This window comes from Bombina bombina, chromosome 3, assembly GCF_027579735.1.
Source record: "Bombina bombina isolate aBomBom1 chromosome 3, aBomBom1.pri, whole genome shotgun sequence".
NCBI classification, from domain to species: Eukaryota; Metazoa; Chordata; class Amphibia; order Anura; family Bombinatoridae; genus Bombina; species Bombina bombina.
The window spans coordinates 1,074,084,673-1,074,107,427 of NC_069501.1; the positions used below are offsets into that span (position 1 = coordinate 1,074,084,673).

Genomic DNA, 22,755 nt, shown 5'->3' on the forward strand with positions numbered 1-22,755 from the left:
CTCTCTGCAAGCTTAGCCTATTTTGATAGATTTTGGATTCAAAGAGCAAAGCCAGCTATATCATTTACAAAAAAAAACCCCCACCAAAAACGAGCAATTTCTCATACATTTTATACTCTGTAGATGGTATAACAAGTAATTGGGAACACATTAAAGGACATTCCAGTCAAAATTGAAATGCACTTAGATGAATTACATCTTTGAATAGAAGCATATTTGCAATACACCTGTATTGTCAGAAAATAAATCTAAGCTGGACTTTGTTAAAACTTCAATACTTTATTGGATACGTTAAAAAAGCACTTAAGGCTAAAACACGTAAGACTGTCCTTGTTTACGAGTCTTATCACGCCTTACTCATAGACTGTCAAAATGCTTTTAGTAAAAGTTATCACTGTTAGTGTTATTTCTCTCTGCATGTACATGTGAAGCATAAATGGATATTCTCAGTGCACAAGCATTTTAAATACTGCCGCTGCTCAGAGCACAAGTGGGGCTTGTAAAATGTAAGCAATTACCAGATGGTACAAGCACCTTAGGCTCTCTGAGCAAGAGCTGTGTTTAAAATGCTGGTGCACAGTGCATACTGAAATACACTTTGGAAACAGCTATAGCTTTTATTAGAAGCATTTTTACTAATGCATGTACTGTATATTCAAAACTGAAATGCATCCATGTGGATGCGAATTTTGGCTGGAATGTCCCTTCAAGAGGAAACAAATTTTACAGTACACAGTTCAAATTGTTTTTGAAACCTGTATTGTGAATGCAGAGGTTTTGGAACAGTGCGACTTTAGTGAGTTTAATATATTTTTAATGAATGACCAACTATGTAAGTATACATGACTTATTGCAAGGAAGCAGACTGTCAGTGAATTTCTAGAGTGCCTAATTATATCACTTAGAGTAGGGGGAAACCATTCACAAGACTATGATCAACATTAGCAAATCAAAAAAGCACTTAAACACTACAGTAAATCTAGACAACATGGTTCACACATTGTGCATATTCTATTGAATTAGGGTGAATCAGACACACAATTGTTCAGTGTCCAGACAATGTTAATTTAATATTTGGCCGGTATTACTAACAGATCGTAAAGTAAGTACTTAAAGGGACAGTCAAGTCTAAAAAAAACTTTCTGGTTTCAAATAGGGCATGTAATTATAAACAACTTTCCAATTTACTTTTATCACCAATTTTGCTTTGTTCTTTTGGTATTCTTAGTTGAAAGCTAGACCTAGGAAGGCTCATATGATAATTTCTAAGCCCTTGAAGGCCACCTCTAATCACATGCTTTTGTATTTGCTTTTCACAGCAGGGGAGAGCTAGTTCAGGTAAACCCTATAGATAACATTGTGAGCACGCCCGTGGATTGTGGCAGACACTGCCCTAATTGGCTAAAATGAAAGTCAATAGATAATAAATAAAATGTCATGTGATCAGGGGGCTGTCAGAAGATGCTTAGATACAAGTTAATCACAGAGGCAAAAAGTGTATTATTATAACTGTGTTTGTTATGCAAAACTGGGGAATAGGTAATAAAGGGATTATCTATCTTTTAAAACAACAAAAATTCTGGTGTTGACTGTCCCTTTAAACATCTTAAAACGGATTACAAAGCAGTAAAAAGGGACATGTAACCCAGAATTTTTATTTCATGATTGAGATAGAACATACAATTTTACAATTGTTGAATAAATAGCAATGCACATGGGTGAGCCAATCGCACAAGGCATCTATGTGCAGCCACCAATCAGTAGCTACAGAGCCTATTTAGATATGCTTTTCAACAAATGATAAAGAGAATAAAGCACATTAGATAATAGAAGTAAATAGGAAAGAAGTTTAAAATTACATGCTCTTTCTTAACCATGGAGAGAGAGAAAAAAATATATAGTTTTCATGTCCCTTTAATTATTGCAACTAAAGAAATTTAGACTGTCTTTATTATTTTAAACTTTAGCTCTGTCTAAAGGGGGTAACCATGATGGGATACAGCAACTGAGAGAAGTGTGGTTGTTTTGCTAATTGTAATTTACTGAAATACAGATGTTATCCTAATAAAACCAGTAAACACTAGGAAATTGCTTGACCATTCATGGGGACAAATCTTTAGGATTTTACAAGCATCTATATCAATACATATATCTATCCATACAATATATTTTAGATCTCTCTCTATAATACAATATTTTTACTCATTTCCATAGCACAGATCAGCTGCAAAAGCTTTGGACTATGAGCAAGTTTTCTTATAATACATTCTGTATCTTCTGATACATTAATGGCATTGAGACACACCAATGGGGGATACAAAGAGTTAATCATTTCTAGCTGCAGCTCAGATGCCTGCTGCTAAATCCATGATGGGGGATGGAGATTTACAGTCTATGACCTCACACAGCAGCCTTAGGCATCAAAAACTGTAACCAGAGCTTACGGGAAGAGACAGACAGCACTAGCAAAAGCATATACAGTCCTCAAGTAGTGAATAGCCCATCTCTGGACAAAGGACAGAGAACACAAGCAGTCAGTGTATTAAATTTCCTGTCAGGAGTAAAACCATGACACACCCAGGCAATCTCATTATCTGGGGGGGGGGGGGGGAAGCTACCCATCAAAACTGGCTTATAGGGAGAAAAGTCATGGGAATTTTTAGGATAATTAAACTCTGACCTTTATACAGCTGTTTAACTACTTAACTCCCAGGTCTGTCAGCAGGGCTAGCTTCAGCTTATGCCACATCTTTTGAACTGGTATAAGATTCATTCTCCAGTGTACAAACTCTCCAATTAAAATGATCAATTTGTTCCAGAGTATACTATCTTCAGCACATCACTTATTTTAGGAGATGTATCAAGTCATTGCTCTTATTTGTTTTTAGAAAGCATAGCTTGTTTCAAAAGTGTACAAATGATCTGTTAAACAGTTTTACTTTGTTACAGGGGCACATTTTTAGTAAATGGCCAGGCAAGTTAGCGGAATAAAAGATGCACACTACCTCAGAATAAACTGGCAGTAAGGGTTTTGCAAATTTATTTGGTGTCATTTAGTACTAAACTATTTAAAAAAAAAACTTAATTGCAATGAAACAGACAATTTAAGAAAAGAAAATAAAGTTGTCACAGACAGGCTGAATATTATTATTTTGCAAGTACACAATCTGTTTGTAAAACCCATTCTAATAGATTTAGAGATTCTTTTGTTATTCAGGTATGTTTATACTTAGCAGGAACCTGAAATGTGACAATTAAGGGACATTTTTACTAATTAACACTGGGAACTGAAACAGAGATTGAGATATCACACAGCCAGTTAAAAAAAAAAAAATAACTGACAATAAGTTACAAAAAGTGTGCAGTGTAATCAACAGGGAGGTAGCAAACTTCCATCACCTACTGACATATGTATTTCATGTTGCTACTCGTTCCATACTAAAGAATTCAGCTTTGCTAGCAAATATCAGTTGCCAAACAAGATTTGATACATAAGCTAGACAAGAAGCAGTTACAGTAATCATATCTGCATAACGATGTGCGTCATCTTAGATATGGTTAACGTGGGGGGGGCAGTAAATGGAGAAAAGGCAAGTAAGGTAATGAAGGGTTTAATGGGGTAGCAGAAAGCTCAGATGTAATTCTTGTAGCAGACAGATCTTTTTCAGCCATGCTTCCCACAGTCATGCAGGGGAAAAGCTCAAGAAATGATGTAGGAGGCAAATGTTACTCTACCACTCTAAATAATATATACTCAATCATATATATTGGGGAATAGTGCCAGAACAGTATAAATATATATTTTTTAAAAATGGTCTTCCTAGGTCTGTATATAACTTCCACATCTGATAACATTGTGGTAAGAGGTAAAAAATACACACCAGTTGAATGAACCAGACCTTCTACACTTTTGCTATGTGGCTGAACCATACATAGCCTGACAGTTCTTGTGCTGCATCTGTCTGAAGCATAACATGTGATATACAGAGACAAAAAAAAAAAAACACACAGCTTAAGATTTATCCTGCAGACTCATTTAGTAACAAAATGCCCTAACCATGACTATTGTAACTAGTACTATTATTAGTTAATGAACATTTCAGTCCCTCTCTTACCTTATTAGCTGCTTCACCTTTTTCAAACATCATCTTCAAGCTGTTCAATGGGACATTATATTTTTCAATCTTTGGAGAAGGTTCAGGGGTATCCAGCTTTTCAGCCTCTGTGTTTGGCTCCATGTTTCCTACTTCTGTGGAATGAGAACTGGACTCTGAAGCACTTGGGTAACGGAAACGGCTTTGTTCCTGTGCTGGGGAGCGGATCCTTGTGACGCCGATTTCTGAGTGGTCAGCAGGGGCTGTTTCACCCCTTGGACTGCTAACTTTCTGCCTCAGTGAGAGGCTGTTGCTGTGGCAAGTTTCCTTCCGAGCTGCTGGCCCAGGAATCTCCCACTTCTTCCTCAAGACACTCAAGGACCCCCGGTTAAAAGTATGGGGTAAAGTTTCTGTGTTCTAAAAAGATCAAAAAGTGAATTCCAGTTACAGCCTGAGAAATGAAATAAAGCCTATATGCAAGAAATATCTTGCAGGATATAAGAGGGAGGTCCAGAAAGCTTTGAAGAGAAATTGTTCTATGCCACATGTATAAAGAGCATCCACCCCAGGGGAGGGGGGAGGAGGGAAGATTAGGCAGGAAGTTTTGGACAAAAAAAAAAAAAAAGTTTGGGGTGGGGGGAGGATATCCTTATAAGGACAAATATACAAAGATGGGAAGTGTAAGAAAAAATGACAAAGATAAATGTTAATGGGAAAGGGAAAAAAAAAAGAAAAAAAAAGACCAATGCGCTTTATTATTTTGCTGCCACATATGAAACATGCCTAGGATACAAAATAACACTAAACGTTCATGGGGTGAAGCACAGTCTTTAATCTCCTGTTGCAAGCAAAGCCAAGAGTTAGTGCATAGTTATATATACATGCAGTAAAAATTCTATACTGCTAAATCGTCACATGAGGAGGTTAACATAGCAAACTGCACACACACAGCAAGAGCAGTTCCTCAAGCGCTGCAGACTCAGGACCTCCCAGTACATATTCAGAGCGTGAAACTATTGTGCATGCTATGGCAAACACGCATGTACAGCGCACAAGGAATCACATTCACTTACAGATACTGTGACAAGTAGGATTAAATACAACAGCTGTTCCTTAACTGTACAGCCCAGTACAATGCAAGCTATTTCTACTGTACACTGCCCAGGAGCCGGTGAGAATAATAATAAAACACATTTTACCTGCCGGCGTTGCATCTTTACTACCGTATCCAGTGAATGTGAGAACAAGCAGTATACTACTGCAGTTGATGACAGCCTGAAAGGCTTTAAGGAATTAGAAGTGATTACAGCTATTATTGGGACATAAGTCTCTCACCTCAACACATGGTCTCAAAACAGCACACATTTTGTTAACTCTTATCTAGCAGTGGTAAGGAAGCAATCCAAAGCGCATGATGAGCAGGGGTCTCTTTTTAAATGACAGGCGACTGCAGTTAGCATTTTGGCTGTAAAGGTGTGAAAAAAAGCATGACAAGAAGTGGCAAGAATGTATAAAATGACCACACTGACTAACTCTGCATACAAAAACCAGCACCTTCTAAACATGAATAAAACATTAAGAATGAAAAGTAAAACTGCTTATGTTAAATGTAAATTATCAGGAAGCGCATGTTTGTGCACAATTCATACCTAAGGAGAGATTAGTCACTGGGTGATCAGGACAACTGGGGACAGCCCTACTGGCGGAAAGGAACATCATACAAGTATAAAAATGCTCATAGCAACTCCAACTCAGCATAAATTACATCTTGAGAGGTATACCGACATATTTCCTGCATATACCACTGTATTATAGAGCTGTTGTGGTAGAAGAGAACTGTGTCATATTTTAGCTTTCCCCTTAAAGTGAAGGTAAACTTTGATGAATGAAAGCCAGTTTTTTAAAAATACTATTAAAAACAGGGGCACTTTCATTCATCAAAGTTTACAAAGCAGCCGTTTTGATTAAAAACTTACCTTTTTTTCTTTTCACAGCCAGAGCAGCTTCCCCCTCCTGGAAATCCTCTCTTCACACGTCAGCAATGGCTAATCCGGCTTCCTCCAATCACAGCATGGCTTCAAGCAATGATTACCATGGGGGGAAAGCTGTGATTGGAGGAAGATGGATTAGTCATTGCTGACAAGTGAAGAGAGGATTTCCAGGAGGAGGATGCTGCTCTGGCTGTGAAAAATAAAAAAAAAAATAAAAAAAGGGAAAATTTATGCTTACCTGATAATTATTTCTTTTGGTCAGCAGGAGGAGGCAAAGAGCTCCACAGTAGAGCTGCATAAATAGCCCCTCCCTTCCCCCCAACCCAGTCATTCGACCGAAGTTAGGAAGAGAAAGGAAAAGCCAAGGAGCAGAGGTGACTCAAGTTTAACAAAAAATAAAAACCTGTCTTAAAAAATGACAGTGTGGGCCGTGGACGTCATATCTTAAAAGAAATAAATTTATCAAGTAAGCATAAATTTCCTTTTCTTTTACAAGATACGAGTCCACGGATTTCATCCTTACGGGATACAATACCAAAGCAATAGGACACGGATGAAAGGGAGGGACAAGGCAGGAACCTAAACGGAAGGCACCACTGCTTGAAGAACCTTTCTCCCAAAAACAGCCTCGGACGAGGCAAAAGTATCAAATTTGTAAAACTTGGAAAAGATGTGAAGAGATGACCAAGTTGCAGCCTTGCAAATCTGTTCAACAGAAGCATCATTTTTAAAAGCCCATGAGGAAGCCACAGCCCTAGTACAATGAGCCGTAATTCGTTCTGGAAGCTGCTGTCCAGCAGTTCCATATGCAACATGGATTATACTCTTCAGCCAAAAAGAAAGCAAGGTAGCCGTAGCTTTCTGACACCTACGTTTCCCAGAAAAACAACAAATAAATGAAGATGTTTGACGAAAATCCTTAGTCGCCTGAAAGTAAAACGTCAAGGCACGGACAACGTCCAAATCATGTAAAAGACGCTCCTTCTTAGAAGAAGGGTTATTACACAAGGAAGGAACAATAATTTCCTGATTAATATTTTTTTTAGAAACAACCTTAGGAAGAAAACCAGGTTTGGTACGTAACACCAAATCAGAATGCAAAATCGCACTGTAAAGACGAGAGTTCAGAAACTCTGCGAGCAGAAGAAATAGCAACTAAAAATAACACTTTCCAAGATAATAACTTAATATCTATGGAATGCATAGGTTAAAACGGAACCCCTTGAAGAACAGTAAGAACTAAATTAAAACTCCAAGGAGGAGCAATTGTTCGGAACACAGGCTTAATTCTAGTCAGAGCCTGACAAAAAGATTGAACATCTGGAACATCTGCCAGAAGCTTGTGTAGCAAGATAGACAAAGCAGAAATCTGTCCCTTCAAGGAACTTGCCGACAACCCTTTCTCCAGTCCTTCCTGGAGAAAAGATAAAATCCTAGTAATCCTAACCTTACTCCAAGAGTAGCCCTTGGATTCGCACCAGTAAAGATATTTACGCCATATCTTATGGAAAATTCTTCTAGTAACAGGCTTACGAGCCTGAATCAAGGTATCAATGACTGAATCAGAGAACCCACGCTTAGATAAAATCAAGCGTTCAATCTCCAAGCAGTCAGCTGAAGAGAAATTAAATTTGGATGATGGAAGGGTCCCTGAATGAGAAGGTCCTGCCTCAATGGAAGCTTCCACGGTGGCAGAGATGACATGTCCACCAGATCGGCATACCAAGTCCTGCGAGGCCACGCAGGAGCGATAAGAATCACCGAGGCCCTCTCCTGTTTGACTCGAGCAATCACCCGAGGGAGGAGAGCAAAAGGAGGAAACACATAAGCTAGGTAGAATGACCAAGGTACTGCCAAGGCATCTATCAGTTTGGCCTGAGGGTCCCTGGACCTGGATCCGTATCTCGGGAGCTTGGCATCCTGACAAGACGCCATAAGATCCAGCTCCGGCTTGCTCCACCGGAGAATTAGACTGGCAAAGACCTCCAGATGAAGTTCCCATTCCCCCGGGTGAAACATCGGTCTGCTCAAGAAAACCGCCTCCCAGTTGTCGACTTCTGGGATGTAGATTGCTGACAGATAACAAGAGTGAGTTTCCGCCCACTGCATTATCTTGGATACTTCTATCACCGCCAAGGAACTCCTTGTTCCTCCCTGATGATTGATATAAGCCACAGTCGTGATGTTGTCCGACTGGAATCTGATTAATTTGGCCGATGCCAACTGAGGCCAAGCCTGAAGCGCATTGAAAATTGCTCTCAACTCCAGAATATTGATTGGAAGTAGAGACTCTGACCGAGTCCACACACCCTGAGTCTTCAGAGAGTTCCAGACTGCACCCTACCCTAGCAGGCTGGCGTCCGTTGTCACTATCACCCATGAGGGTCTGCGGAAGCACATACCTTGGGACAGATGATCCGACAACAACCACCAAAGAAGAGTCCCTTGATCGAGATCTATTTGAGGAGACAAATTTGCATAATCTCCATTCCATTGTTTGAGCATGCTCAGTTGTAGAGGTCTGAGATGAAAGCGAGCAAACGGAATGATGTCCATTGCTGCCACCACCAATCCAATTGCTTCCATGCACCGAGCCACTGACGGCCGAGGATTGGACTGAAGGTTTAGGCATGTCTACAAAACCTTCAACTTTCTGACATCCGTCAGAAAGATTTTCATGGATAGAGAGTCGATTAATTCCACAGACAAGGGTTCCTTTCCTGGGAACTATAGAGAACTCTTTTCTAGATTCACCTCCCACCCGCGAGTCCTTAGAAAGGACAGACCAAAGTCGGTATGAGACTGTCAGCTGATAAGACGCTTGGATCAGAATATCGTCCAGATAAGGCGTGCAATGCCCTGCGACCTGAGAACCGCTAGAAGAGACCCCAGAACCTTTGTGAAGATTCTGGGTGCCGTGGCCAAACGAAAGGAAAGGCCACGAACTGAAAAGGTTTGTCCAGAAAGGCAAACCTCAGGAACTTGTGATGATCTTTGTGGATAGGAACATGAAGGTATGCATCCTTTAAATCAACGGTAGTCATATATTAACCCTCCTGGATCAATGGAAGAATTGTCCGAATAGTCTCCATCTTGAAGGATGGGACTCTGAGAAACTTGTTTTGAGATCTAATATGGGTCGGAATGTTCCCTCTTTTTTGGGAACTACAAAAAAAAATATAAGTAAAACCCCTGTCCCTCTATTGGAACGGGACAAATCACTCCCATGGAGGAGAGGTCTTTAACACGACGTAAGAACACCTCTTTATCTGGTCTACAGACAATCGTGAAAAAAGAAACCTTCCGTTAGGGGAGGAGTTCTTGAACTCCAACTGATACCCTTGAGACACGATTTCCAGTGTCCAAGGATCCTGAACGTCTCTTATCCAAGCCCGGACAAAGATAGAAAGTCTGCCCCCTACTAGATCCAGTCCCGGATCGGGGGCCGCCCCTTCATGCTGTCTTGGTAGCAGCAGCAGGCTTCTTGGGTTGTTTACCCTTGTTCCAAGACTGGTTGGGTCTCCAAGTGGTCTTGGCCTGTTAATAGTTTCCTTCCTGTTTAGTGGAAGAAGAGGGGACCTCCTTTGAAATTTCGAAAGGAACGAAAATTACTCAGTCTACCCTTTTGCTTGGATGTTTTATCTTGGAGGGAGAAGGTGCCCCTTACCTCCCGTAATGTCAGAAATTATCTCCTTCAAGTCAGGCCCGAACAGGGTCTCTCTCTTGTAAGGAATAGCTAAGAGCTTTTTAACCATAAGGCTCTCCAAGCTAAGATGGAGAATCCTGAATTCTTAGCCGCCAACATGGTGATCTGAAAGGCGGCATCCGTAATAAAAGAATTAGCCAGCTTAAGGGCCTTAATTCTATCCTGTATTCCTCTAAAGAAGTCTCAGTCCTAAGAGACTCTTCTAGAACGTCAAACCAAAAAGCAGCCGCAGTTGTGACTGTTACAATGTTGACCGTCCGTTGTAATAGAAACCCCTGGTGAACATAGTTTTTTGAGAAGACCCTCTAACTTTTTATCCATGGTGTCTTTGAAAGCACAACTGTCCTCGATAGGGATAGTCGTACGCTTAGCCAGGGTAGAGATAGCTCCCTCCACCTTAGGGATCGTCTGCCAAGAATCCCGTACGGTGTCAGCTATAGGGTACATCTTCTTAAACATAGGGGAAGGAGAGAACGGGATACCTGGTCTCTCCCATTCCATAGCAATAATTTCTAAAATTCTCTTAGGAACTGGAAAAAACGTCAGTATATGAAGGGACCTCCAAATATCTGTCCATCTTACTCAATTTCTCTGGAGGGACCACAATAGAGTCAGTCGTCCAGAGTCACCAAAACCTCCCGTAGTAACAGACGGAGGTGCTCAAGTTTAAATCTGAAAGACATTACTTCCGAATCTGTCTGGGGTAAGGCACTCCCTGAGTCAGACAATTCCCCCTCAGACAGAGATTCTCCCCACCCCCCCAATTCAGATCCCTGGGAGGGTACATCGTAGATTGCCATCAAAGCATAAGAAGTCGCAGTGACCACCTGGGTCTCTTTCCTGCTGCGTTTACCTTGCAAAACTGGTAACTTAGATAAAACTTCTGAAAGAGTGGATAACATGACTGCAGCCATATCCTGCAGAGTAAATCAAGCAGAGGAAGAACACGGCGTCGCTTGAGTGGGCGTTAAAGGCTGTGAAGCTTGGGGAGAAAGATGCAGCATACCCTGAATATCATCATTCTGAGAGCAATCCTTAGACATATCTTTATTAAATAAAATTTGCTCTTTAGACTGTAAGGCCCTCTCAATGCATGAGGGACACAACGTAACTGGTGGTTCCACAATGGCATCTAAACACATAGCACATGTAGTGTGTTCCAGATCCTCCATGTTACAGAAATAAAAGCTAGCTTGGTCATGTCTCTGGTAACAATGATAATTAGTTAAACGTATATACAAAAAAACAACGTGTGCACTGTGTCTTTAGAATTAAACTGTCTCAATTTTCACAGAACAATACTGAATTAACAAAAAACATAATTTATGTAAGAACTTACCTGATAAATTCATTTCTTTCATATTAGCAAGAGTCCATGAGCTAGTGACGTATGGGATATACATTCCTACCAGGAGGGGCAAAGTTTCCCAAACCTCAAAATGCCTATAAATACACCCCTCACCACACCCACAATTCAGTTTAACGAATAGCCAAGAAGTGGGGTGATAAAAAAGTGCGAAAGCATATAAAATAAGGAATTGGAATAATTGTGCTTTATACAAAATCATAACCACCACAAAAAAAGGGCGGGCCTCATGGACTCTTGCTAATATGAAAGAAATTAATTTATCAGGTAAGTTCTTACATAAATTATGTTTTCTTTCATGTAATTAGCAAGAGTCCATGAGCTAGCGACGTATGGGATAATGACTACCCAAGATGTGGATCTATCCACACAAGAGTCACTAGAGAGGGAGGGATAAAATAAAGACAGCCAATTCCTGCTGAAAATAATCCACACCCAAAAATAAAGTTTAACGAAAAACATAAGCAGAAGATTCAAACTGAAACCGCTGCCTGAAGTACTTTTCTACCAAAAACTGCTTCAGAAGAAGAAAATACATCAAAATGGTAGAATTTAGTAAAAGTATGCAAAGAGGACCAAGTTGCTGCTTTGCAAATCTGGTCAACCGAAGCTTCATTCCTAAACGCCCAGGAAGTAGAAACTGACCTAGTAGAATGAGCTGTAATTCTTTGAGGCGGAGTTTTACCCGACTCAACATAGGCAAGATGAATTAAAGATTTCAACCAAGATGCCAAAGAAATGGCAGAAGCTTTCTGGCCTTTTCTAGAACCGGAAAAGATAACAAATAAACTAGAAGTCTTACGGAAAGATTTCGTAGCTTCAACATAATATTTCAAAGCTCTAACAACATCCAAAGAATGCAACGATTTCTCCTTAGAATTCTTAGGATTAGGACATAATGAAGGAACCACAATTTCTCTACTAATGTTGTTGGAATTCACAACTTTAGGTAAAAATTCAAAAGAAGTTCGCAACACCGCCTTATCCTGATGAAAAATCAGAAAAGGAGACTCACAAGAAAGAGCAGATAATTCAGAAACTCTTCTGGCAGAAGAGATGGCCAAAAGGAACAAAACTTTCCAAGAAAGTAATTTAATGTCCAATGAATGCATAGGTTCAAACGGAGGAGCTTGAAGAGCTCCCAGAACCAAATTCAAACTCCAAGGAGGAGAAATTGACTTAATAACAGGTTTTATACGAACCAAAGCTTGTACAAAACAATGAATATCAGGAAGAATAGCAATCTTTCTGTGAAAAAGAACAGAAAGAGCAGAGATTTGTCCTTTCAAAGAACTTGCGGACAAACCCTTATCTAAACCATCCTGAAGAAACTGTAAAATTCTCGGTATTCTAAAAGAATGCCAAGAAAAATGATGAGAAAGACACCAAGAAATATAAGTCTTCCAGACTCTATAATATATCTCTCGAGATACAGATTTACGAGCCTGTAACAGTATTAATCACAGAGTCAGAGAAACCTCTTTGACCAAGAATCAAGCGTTCAATCTCCATACCTTTAAATTTAAGGATTTCAGATCCTGATGGAAAAAAGGACCTTGTGACAGAAGGTCTGGTCTTAACGGAAGAGTCCACGGTTGGCAAGAGGCCATCCGGACAAGATCCGCATACCAAAACCTGTGAGGCCATGCCGGAGCTACCAGCAGAACAAACGAGCATTCCTTCAGAATCTTGGAGATTACTCTTGGAAGAAGAACTAGAGGCGGAAAGATATAGGCAGGATGATACTTCCAAGGAAGTGATAATGCATCCACTGCCTCCGCCTGAGGATCCCGGGATCTGGACAGATACCTGGGAAGTTTCTTGTTTAGATGGGACGCCATCAGATCTATTTCTGGAAGTTCCCACATTTGAACAATCTGAAGAAATACCTCTGGGTGAAGAGACCATTCGCCCGGATGCAACGTTTGGCGACTGAGATAATCCGCTTCCCAATTGTCTATACCTGGGATATGAACCGCAGAGATTAGACAGGAGCTGGATTCCGCCCAAACCAAAATTTGAGATACTTCTTTCATAGCCAGAGGACTGTGAGTCCCTCCTTGATGATTGATGTATGCCACAGTTGTGACATTGTCTGTTTGAAAACAAATGAACGATTCTCTCTTCAGAAGAGGCCAAAACTGAAGAGCTCTGAAAATTGCACGGAGTTCCAAAATATTGATCGGTAATCTCACCTCCTGAGATTCCCAAACTCCTTGTGCCGTCAGAGATCCCCACACAGCTCCCCAACCTGTGAGACTTGCATCTGTTGAAATTACAGTCCAGGTCGGAAGCACAAAAGAAGCCCCCTGAATTAAACGATGGTGATCTGTCCACCATGTTAGATAGTGTCGAACAATCGGTTTTAAAGATATTAATTGAGATATCTTCGTGTAATCCTTGCACCATTGCTTCAGCATACAGAGCTGAAGAGGTCGCATGTGAAAACGAGCAAAGGGGATCGCGTCCGATGCAGCAGTCATAAGACCTAGAATTTCCATGCATAAGGCTACCGAAGGGAATGATTGTGACTGAAGGTTTCGACAAGCTGCAATCAATTTTAGACGTCTCTTGTCTGTTAAAGACAGAGTCATGGACACTGAATCCATCTGGAAACCCAGAAAGGTTACCCTTGTCTGAGGAATCAATGAACTTTTTGGTAAATTGATCCTCCAACCATGATCTTGAAGAAACAACACAAGTCGATTCGTATGAGATTCTGCTAAATGTAAAGACTGAGCAAGTACCAAGATATCGTCCAAATAAGGAAATACCACAATACCCTGTTCTCTGATTACAGACAGAAGGGTACCGAGAACCTTTGTAAAAATTCTTGGAGCTGTAGCTAGGCCAAATGGCAGAGCCACAAACTGGTAATGCTTGTCCAGAAAAGAGAATCTCAGGAACTGATAATGATCTGGATGAATCGGAATATGCAGATATGCATCCTGTAAATCTATTGTGGACATATAATTCCCTTGCTGAACAAAAGGCAAGATAGTCCTTACAGTTACCATCTTGAACGTTGGTATTCTTACATAACGATTCAATATTTTTAGATCCAGAACTGGTCTGAAGGAATTCTCCTTCTTTGGTAAAATGAAGAGATTTGAATAAAACCCCATCCCCTGTTCCGGAACTGGAACCGGCATAATTACTCCAGTCAACTCTAGATCTGAAACACATTTCAGAAATGCTTGAGCTTTTACTGGATTTACTGGGACACGGGAAAGAAAAAATCTCTTTGCAGGAGGTCTTATCTTGAAACCAATTCTGTACCCTTCTGAAACAATGCTCTGAATCCAAAGATTGTGAACAGAATTGATCCAAATTTCCTTGAAAAAACGTAACCTGCCCCCTACCAGCTGAGCTGGAATGAGGGCCGCACCTTCATGTGGACTTAGAAGCAGGCTTTGCCTTTCTAGCTGGCTTGGATTTATTCCAGACTGGAGATGGTTTCCAAACTGAAACTGCTCCTGAGGATGAAGGATCAGGCTTTTGTTCTTTGTTGAAACGAAAGGAACGAAAACGATTATTAGCCCTGCTTTTACCTTTAGATTTTTTATCCTGTGGTAAAAAAGTTCCTTTCCCACCAGTAACAGTTGAAATAATGGAATCCAACTGAGAACCAAATAATTTGTTACCCTGGAAAGAAATGGAAAGTAAAGTAGATTTAGAAGCCATATCAGCATTCCAAGTTTTAAGCCATAAAGCTCTTCTAGCTAAAATAGCTAGAGACATAAACCTGACATCAACTCTGATAATATCAAAAATGGCATCACAGATAAAATTATTAGCATGCTGTAGAAGAATAATAATATCATGAGAATCATGATGTGTTACTTGTTGCGCTAAAGTTTCCAACCAGAAAGTTGAAGCTGCAGCAACATCAGCCAAAGATATAGCAGGTCTAAGAAGATTACCTGAACACAGATAAGCTTTTCTTAGAAAGGATTCAATTTTCCTAAAGTAAAGAACGAATAAATTCCATTTTAAATAAATATGAAGATTTATCAGCATCAACCTCTGAGACAGAATCCTCTGAACCAGAAGAGTCATCAGAATCAGAATGATGATGTTCATTTAAAAATTCATCTGTAGGGAGAGAAGTTTTAAAAGATTTTTTACGTTTACTAGAAGGAGAAATAACAGACATAGCCTTCTTTATGGATTCTGAAACAAAATTTCTTATATTATCAGGAACATTCTGCACCTTAGATGTTGAAGGAACTGCAACAGGCAATGGTACTTTACTAAAGGAAATATTATCTGCTTTAACAAGTTTGTCATGACAATCAATACAAACAACAGCTGGAGGAATAGCTACCAAAAGTTTACAGCAGATACACTTAGCTTTGGTAGATCCAGCACTAGACAGCTATTTTCCTGTAGTATCTTCTGGCTCAGATGCAACGTGAGACATCTTGCAATATGTAAGATTAAAAACAACATATATATAAATCAAAATTGATCAAATTCCTTAAATGACAGTTTCAGGAATGGGAAAAAATGCCAAAGAACAAGCTTCTAGCAACCAGAAGCAATGAAAAATGAGACTTAAATAATGTGGAGAAAAAAGCGACGCACATATTTTTCGCGCCAATAAGAAGCCCACATTATTTGGCGCCTAAATGCTTTTTGGCGCCAAAATGACGCCACATCCGGAACGCCGACATTTTTGGCGCAAAATAACGTCAAAAAATGACGCAACTTCCGGCGACACGTATGACGCCGGAAACTGAAACGAATTTTTTGCGCCAAAAAAGTCCGCGCCAAGAATGACGCAATAAAATGAAGCATTTTCAGCCCCCGCGAGCCTAACAGCCCACAGGGAAGAGTCAAATTTTTGAAGGTAAGAAAAAATGATTAAATCAAATGCATTATCCCAAATATGAAACTGACTGTCTGAAAATAAGGAAAGTTGAACATTCTGAGTCAAGGCAAATAAATGTTTGAATACATATATTTAGAACTTTATAAATAAAGTGCCCAACCATAGCTTAGAGTGTCACAGAAAATAAGATTTACTTACCCCAGGACACTCATCTACATGTTTGTAGAAAGCCAAACCAGTACTGAAACGAGAATCAGCAGAGGTAATGGTATATATAAGAGTATATCGTCGATCTGAAAAGGGAGGTAAGAGATGAATCTCTACGACCGATAACAGAGAACCTATGAAATAGCCCCCGTAGAAGGAGATCACTGCATTCAAATAGGCAATACTCTCCTCACATCCCTCTGACATTCACTGCACGCTGAGAGGAAAACCGGGCTCCAACTTGCTGCGGAGCGCATATCAACGTAGAATCTAGCACAAACTTACTTCACCACCTCCATCGGAGGCAAAGTTTGTAAAACTGAATTGTGGGTGTGGTGAGGGGTGTATTTATAGGCATTTTGAGGTTTGGGAAACTTTGCCCCTCCTGGTAGGAATGTATATCCCATACGTCACTAGCTCATGGACTCTTGCTAATTACATGAAAGAAATGTAGCTGCGGTATAAATCTTTTATCCCCCCCTGTAACCTGATAAAAGAATAATCCACTCGCACCCCAGAAAAAAACGTCACCTAGCCGCAGCTCTGCTGCGGCTTCTACCTGACTCCACAGACCAACTATCCGCTAAAACGGTGAGCCTAAGAACGCTTGTAAATCTAGCCACAAGAGCACTTAGGAGCCATCAGGAAAAGCTGCCGATCCGGTCCCCCAGTAAACACACTGCGCAGCTGAAGACTAGGCTCCGCCCATCGTGGGCAAACTCAACATACCCCGGGAAAAACAAAATGAATACCACCATACACCGGAGTCCGATAGAGTATTTTATCTCCCTCTAACTCCGGTGCTACTCCCAGCGTCAGCCCCATGTTCCACATGTCTCACATAACACAATAAAGGAATCGCCCAGTGCGTCAAAGTAAATGAACCGCAAACAGCTGCCAACGCTTATAGGCTAAAGTTGCATGCCAGAATGAGTTGAGTAAAATTAAACATGTTAGTATCCCATTTTCAATAAAATGATAACCCACACCTGCAAGAAGGGGAAGCCCTTACCGGAGCCCATAACCCTTTACAGACAAAGGCAGAGTACAGTCAATTCGGAGATATGCTGCATAGCCCCAGAGATAAAAGACTGCACTTACCTCCATGCTGAGGAACAGCATGAGAATCTCAGTGTCCTGAGGTCCTGTGAAGGTAGAATTGTCTTAGTTAGCACTCTCTAAGACATACACATAAAGCAGCACAAGCAAGAGAGGCGCAGTGAAGCTAAAACTCCACCAGTTCCCACAGCCCAAAAGGCCATCACTCCAGATGCTGCCTTATAGAAAAATAGTACACACTGGCACCATTTAAAAATAAAAAAAAACCTCTTGATTGAAGAATCTAAACCAACACCTCACTTTACCTCTTCCTATCACTAACACAGGCAAAGAGAATGACTGGGATGGGGGGGGAGCTATTTTTGCAGCTCTGCTGTGGAGCTCTTTGCCTCGTCCTGCTGACCAGGAGGCGATATCCCATAAGGATGAAATCCGTGGACTCGTCATATCTTGTAAAAGAAAAAGGTAAAGGTAATTTTCTTGTAAATGATTTTATAAGTAACATAGCAAGAAAAGAAAAAAAAAAAAAAGTTATCTTTAAAATTTTGTACTATTGTAATATCTACAAAGATGCTGTTGTGCTGACTAGTTGCACTATTTCTAATCAGACTTCTGGATAGAATTGTCTCCAACTAGAGAGCTGGTAGAGTTGAATCTATTGGCCAGTGAGCAGTTTTTTCATGGGGGGGGGGGGGGGAGAAGAGTTCACGAGGAGGACCTTTAAGAAGGACAGAAAACTGAACTGTGCATAAAATGAAAATTACATTCCAGCCAGAATTGGAATCTACGTGGATGCATTTCAGCTTTGCATAGAAGCATTTTTGCAATATACATGCATGAGCAAAAATGCTTCTAATAAAAGCTATAGCGGTTTCAAAAAAATACATATTGACCGGAATGTCCCTTTAAGCTAAATCTCTAAAATTATACATTATTGTTCTGGCTTCTCCCATATTCCCTAGAAATTCTTAAAGTCAACCTCTAAGTATTATACAAATTGTGTGATCTGGCTACCTACTACTATACAGTGATTGCCTATTTATAGATAGTCCTAATTGGCAAATATACAGTGCATACACACACACACACACACATATACAGTGCATACACACACACATATACAGTGCATACACACACACACACATATACAGTGCATACACACACACACACACATATACAGTGCATACACACACACACACACACATATACAGTGCATACACACACACACACACATATACAGTGCATACACACACACACACACACATATACAGTGCATACACACACACACACACACATATACAGTGCATACACACACACACACATATACAGTGCATACACACACACATATACAGTGCATACACTCCACCACACCCACAATTCAGTTTTTACAAACTTTGCCTCCTATGGAGGTGGTGAAGTAAGTTTGTGCTAGATTTCTACGTTGATATGCGCTTCTCAGCATGCTGAAGCCCGGTTCCAATCAGAGTGCAGTGAATGACAGAGGGATGTGAAGGGAGTATTACCTATTGAATACAATGGTCATCCTAACGGGGATCTATTTAATAGGTTCTCTGTTATCGGTCGTAGAGATTCATCTCCTACCTCCCTTTTCAGATCAACGATATACTCTTATATACCATTACCTCTGCTAATTATCGTTTCAGTACTGGTTTGGCTATCTACTTTATGTAGATGAGTGTCTCTTGGTAAGTATATTTTCTTTTATTTAAGACACTCTCAGCTATGGTTTGGCACTTTATATGTAAAGTTCTAAATAACATAATTTATGCTTACCTGATAAATTTATTTCTCTTGTAGTGTGTTCAGTCCACGGGTCATCCATTACTTATGGGATATATTCTCCTTCCCAACAGGAAGTTGCAAGAGGATCACCCAAGCAGAGCTGCTATATAGCTCCTCCCCTCACATGTCATATCCAGTCATTCGACCAAAACAAGACGAGAAAAGAGAAACTATAGGGTGCAGTGGTGACTGGAGTTATAATTTAAAATTTAGAGCCTGCCTCAAAAAGACAGGGCGGGCCGTGGACTGACTACACTACAAGAGAAATAAATTTATCAGGTAAGCATAAATTATGTTTTCTCTTGTTAAGTGTGTTCAGTCCACGGGTCATCCATTACTTATGGGATACCAATACCAAAGCTAAAGTACACGGATGATGGGAGGGACAAGGCAGGAACATTAAACTGAAGGAACCACTGCCTGTAGAACCTTTCTCCCAAAAACAGCCTCCGAAGAAGCAAAAGTGTCAAATTGGTAAAATTTGGAAAAAGTATGAAGTGAAGACCAAGTTGCAGCCTTGCAAATCTGTTCAACAGAGGACTCATTCTTAAAGGCCCAGGTGGAAGCCACAGCTCTAGTGGAATGAGCTGTAATTTTTTCAGGAGGCTGCTGTCCAGCAGTCTCGTAGGCTAAGCGTATTATGCTACGAAGCCAAAAAGAGAGAGGTAGCCGAAGCCTTTTGACCTCTCCTCTGTCCAGAGTAAACGACAAACAGAGAAGAAGTTTGTCGAAAATCTTTAGTTGCCTGTAAGTAGAACTTCAGAGCACGGACCACGTCTAGATTATGCAAAAGACGTTCCTTCTTTGAGGAAGGATTAGGACATAATGATGGAACAACAATCCAGGTTTAGTACGCAGGACTACCTTGTCTGAATGAAAGATCAGATAAGGAGAATCACAATGTAAGGCAGATAACTCAGAGACTCTTCGAGCCGAGGAAATAGCCATCAAAAACAGAACTTTCCAAGATAAAAGCTTAATATCAATGGAATGAAGGGGTTCAAACGGAACACCCTGAAGAACTTTAAGAACCAAGTTTAAGCTCCACGGAGGAGCAACAGCTTTAAACACAGGTTTAATTCTAGCCAAAGCCTGACAAAAAGCCTGGACGTCTGGATTCTCTGCCAGACGCTTGTGTAAAAGAATAGACAGAGCAGAAATCTGTCCCTTTAGTGAACTAGCGGATAAGCCCTTTTCTAAACCCTCTTGTAGAAAAGACAATATCCTAGGAATCCTAACCTTACTCCATGAGTAACTCTTGGATTCACACCAATATAAATATTTACGCCATATCTTGTGGTAAATTTTTCTGGTAACAGGTTTCCGAGCCTGTATTAATGTATCAATAACCGAATCCGAAAACCCACGCTTTGATAGAATCAAGCGTTCAATTTCCAAGCAGTCAGCCTCAGAGAAATTAGGTTTGGATGGTTGAAAGGACCCTGAATTAGAAGGTCCTGCCTCAGGGGTAGAGACCATGGTGGACAGGACGAGATGTCCACTAGGTCTGCATACCAGGTCCTGCGTGGCCACGCAGGCTCCATCAGAATCACCGATGCTCTCTCCTGTTTGATCCTGGCAATCAGTCGAGGTAGCAACGGAAAAGGTGGAAACACATAAGCTATGTTGAAAACCCAAGGGGCTGCTAGTGCATCTACCAGCACCGCTCCCGGGTCCCTGGACCTGGATTCGTAACAAGGAAGCTTGGCGTTCTGGCGAGATGCCATGAGATCCAGATCCGGTTTGCCCCAACGACGAATCAGTTGAGCAAATACCTCCGGGTGAAGTTCCCACTCCCCCGGATGAAAAGTCTGGCGACTTAGAAAATCCGCCTCCCAGTTCTCCACGCCTGGGATGTAGATCGCTGACAAGTGGCAAGAGTGAGACTCTGCCCAGCGAATTATCTTCGAGACTTCCAACATCGCTAGGGAACTCCTGGTTCCCCCTTGATGATTGATGTAAGCCACAGTCGTGATGTTGTCTGACTGAAATCTGATGAACCTCAGTGTTGCTAACTGAGGCCAAGCTAGAAGAGCATTGAATATTGCTCTTAATTCTAGAATGTTTATCGGGAGGAGTTTCTCCTCCTGAGTCCACGATCCCTGAGCCTTCAGGGAGTTCCAGACTGCTCCCCAGCCTAGTAGGCTGGCATCTGTTGTCACAATCGTCCAATCTGGTCTGCGAAAAGTCATTCCTTTGGACAGATGAACCCGTGACAACCACCAGAGAAGAGAATCTCTGGTCTCCTGGTCCAGATTTAGCAAAGGGGACAGATCTGAGTAATCCCCGTTCCATTGACTTAGCATGCATAGTTGCAGCGGTCTGAGATGTAGGCGCGCAAATGGCACTATGTCCATTGCCGCGACCATTAAGCCGATTACTTCCATGCACTGAGCTACTGATGGGCTTGGAATGGAGTGAAGGACACGGCAAGCATTGAGAATCTTTGATAACCTGGACTCAGTCAGGTAAATTTTCATCTCTACAGAATCTATAAGAGTCCCTAGAAAAGGGACCCTTGTGAGTGGTAACAGAGAACTCTTTTCCACGTTCACTTTCCACCCATGCGACCTCAGAAATGCTAGAACTATCTCTGTATGAGACTTTGCATTTTGAAAACTTGACGCTTGTATCAGAATGTCGTCTAGGTACGGAGCCACCGCTATGCCTCGTGGTCTTAGCACCGCCAGAAGTGAGCCCAGAACCTTTGTAAAAATTCTAACCCGAAGGGAAGAGCTACAAACTGGTAATGCCCGTCTAGAAAGGCAAACCTTAGGTACCGATAATGATCTTTGTGAATCGGTATGTGAAGGTAGGCATCCTTTAAGTCCACTGTGGTCATATATTGACCCTCTTGGATCATGGGTAGGATGGTCCGAATGGTTTCCATCTTGAACGATGGAACCCTTAGGAAATTGTTTAAGATTTTTAAGTCCAAAATTGGTCTGAAGGTTCCCTCTTTTTTGGGAACCACAAACAGATTTGAATAAAACCCTTGCCCCTGTTCCGTTCGCGGAACTGGGTGGATCACTCCCATCACTAAGAGGTATTGTACACATTTTAGAAATGCCTCTTTCTTTACTAGGTTTGTTGATAACCTTGACAGATGAAACCTCCCTTGTGGAGGAGAAGTTTTGAAATCCAGAAGGTATCCCTGAGATATAATCTCCAACGTCCAGGGATCCTGTACATCTCTTGCCCAAGCCTGGGTGAAGAGAGAAAGTAGGCCCCCCACTAGATCCGTCTCCGGAAAGGGGGCCCTGTCTTCATGCTGTCTTAGGGGCAGAAGTAGGCTTTCTGGCCTGCTTGTCCTTGTTCCATGACTGGTTGCCTTTCCAACCCTGTCTGTAACGAGCAGTAGTTCCTTCCTGTTTTGGAGCGGAGGAAGTTGATGCTGCTCCTGCCTTGAGATTACGAAAGGCACGAAAATTAGACTGTTTGGCCTTTGATTTGGCCCTGTCCTGAGGAAGGGTGTGGCCCTTACCTCCAGTAATGTCAGCAATAATTTCCTTCAAGCCGGGCCCGAATAAGGTCTGCCCTTTGAAGGGAATGTTAAGTAGTTTAGACTTAGAAGTTACATCTGCTGACCAGGATTTAAGCCATAGTGCTCTGCGCGCCTGTATGGCGAATCCGGAATTCTTAGCCGTAAGTTTGGTTAAATGCACTCCGGCATCCGAAACAAACGCATTAGCCAG

General features: G+C 41.2%; 1 protein-coding gene across 3 annotated transcripts in view; it reads right to left on the reverse strand.

The window, feature by feature from the left end:
- Nucleotides 1–22,755, reverse strand: part of LIMA1 (LIM domain and actin binding 1) — a 179,182-nt gene that overhangs the window by 52,391 nt on the left and 104,036 nt on the right. For 2 of the 3 annotated variants that reach the window (XM_053708358.1, XM_053708357.1), the window contains exon 4: nucleotides 4,116–4,511. The exons of the other annotated variant lie outside the window; for it this stretch is intronic. In XM_053708358.1, the coding sequence (XP_053564333.1) occupies nucleotides 4,116–4,511 (396 nt within the window). The remainder of the gene's footprint in view (nucleotides 1–4,115; nucleotides 4,512–22,755) is intronic. 3 annotated transcript variants of the gene reach the window in all.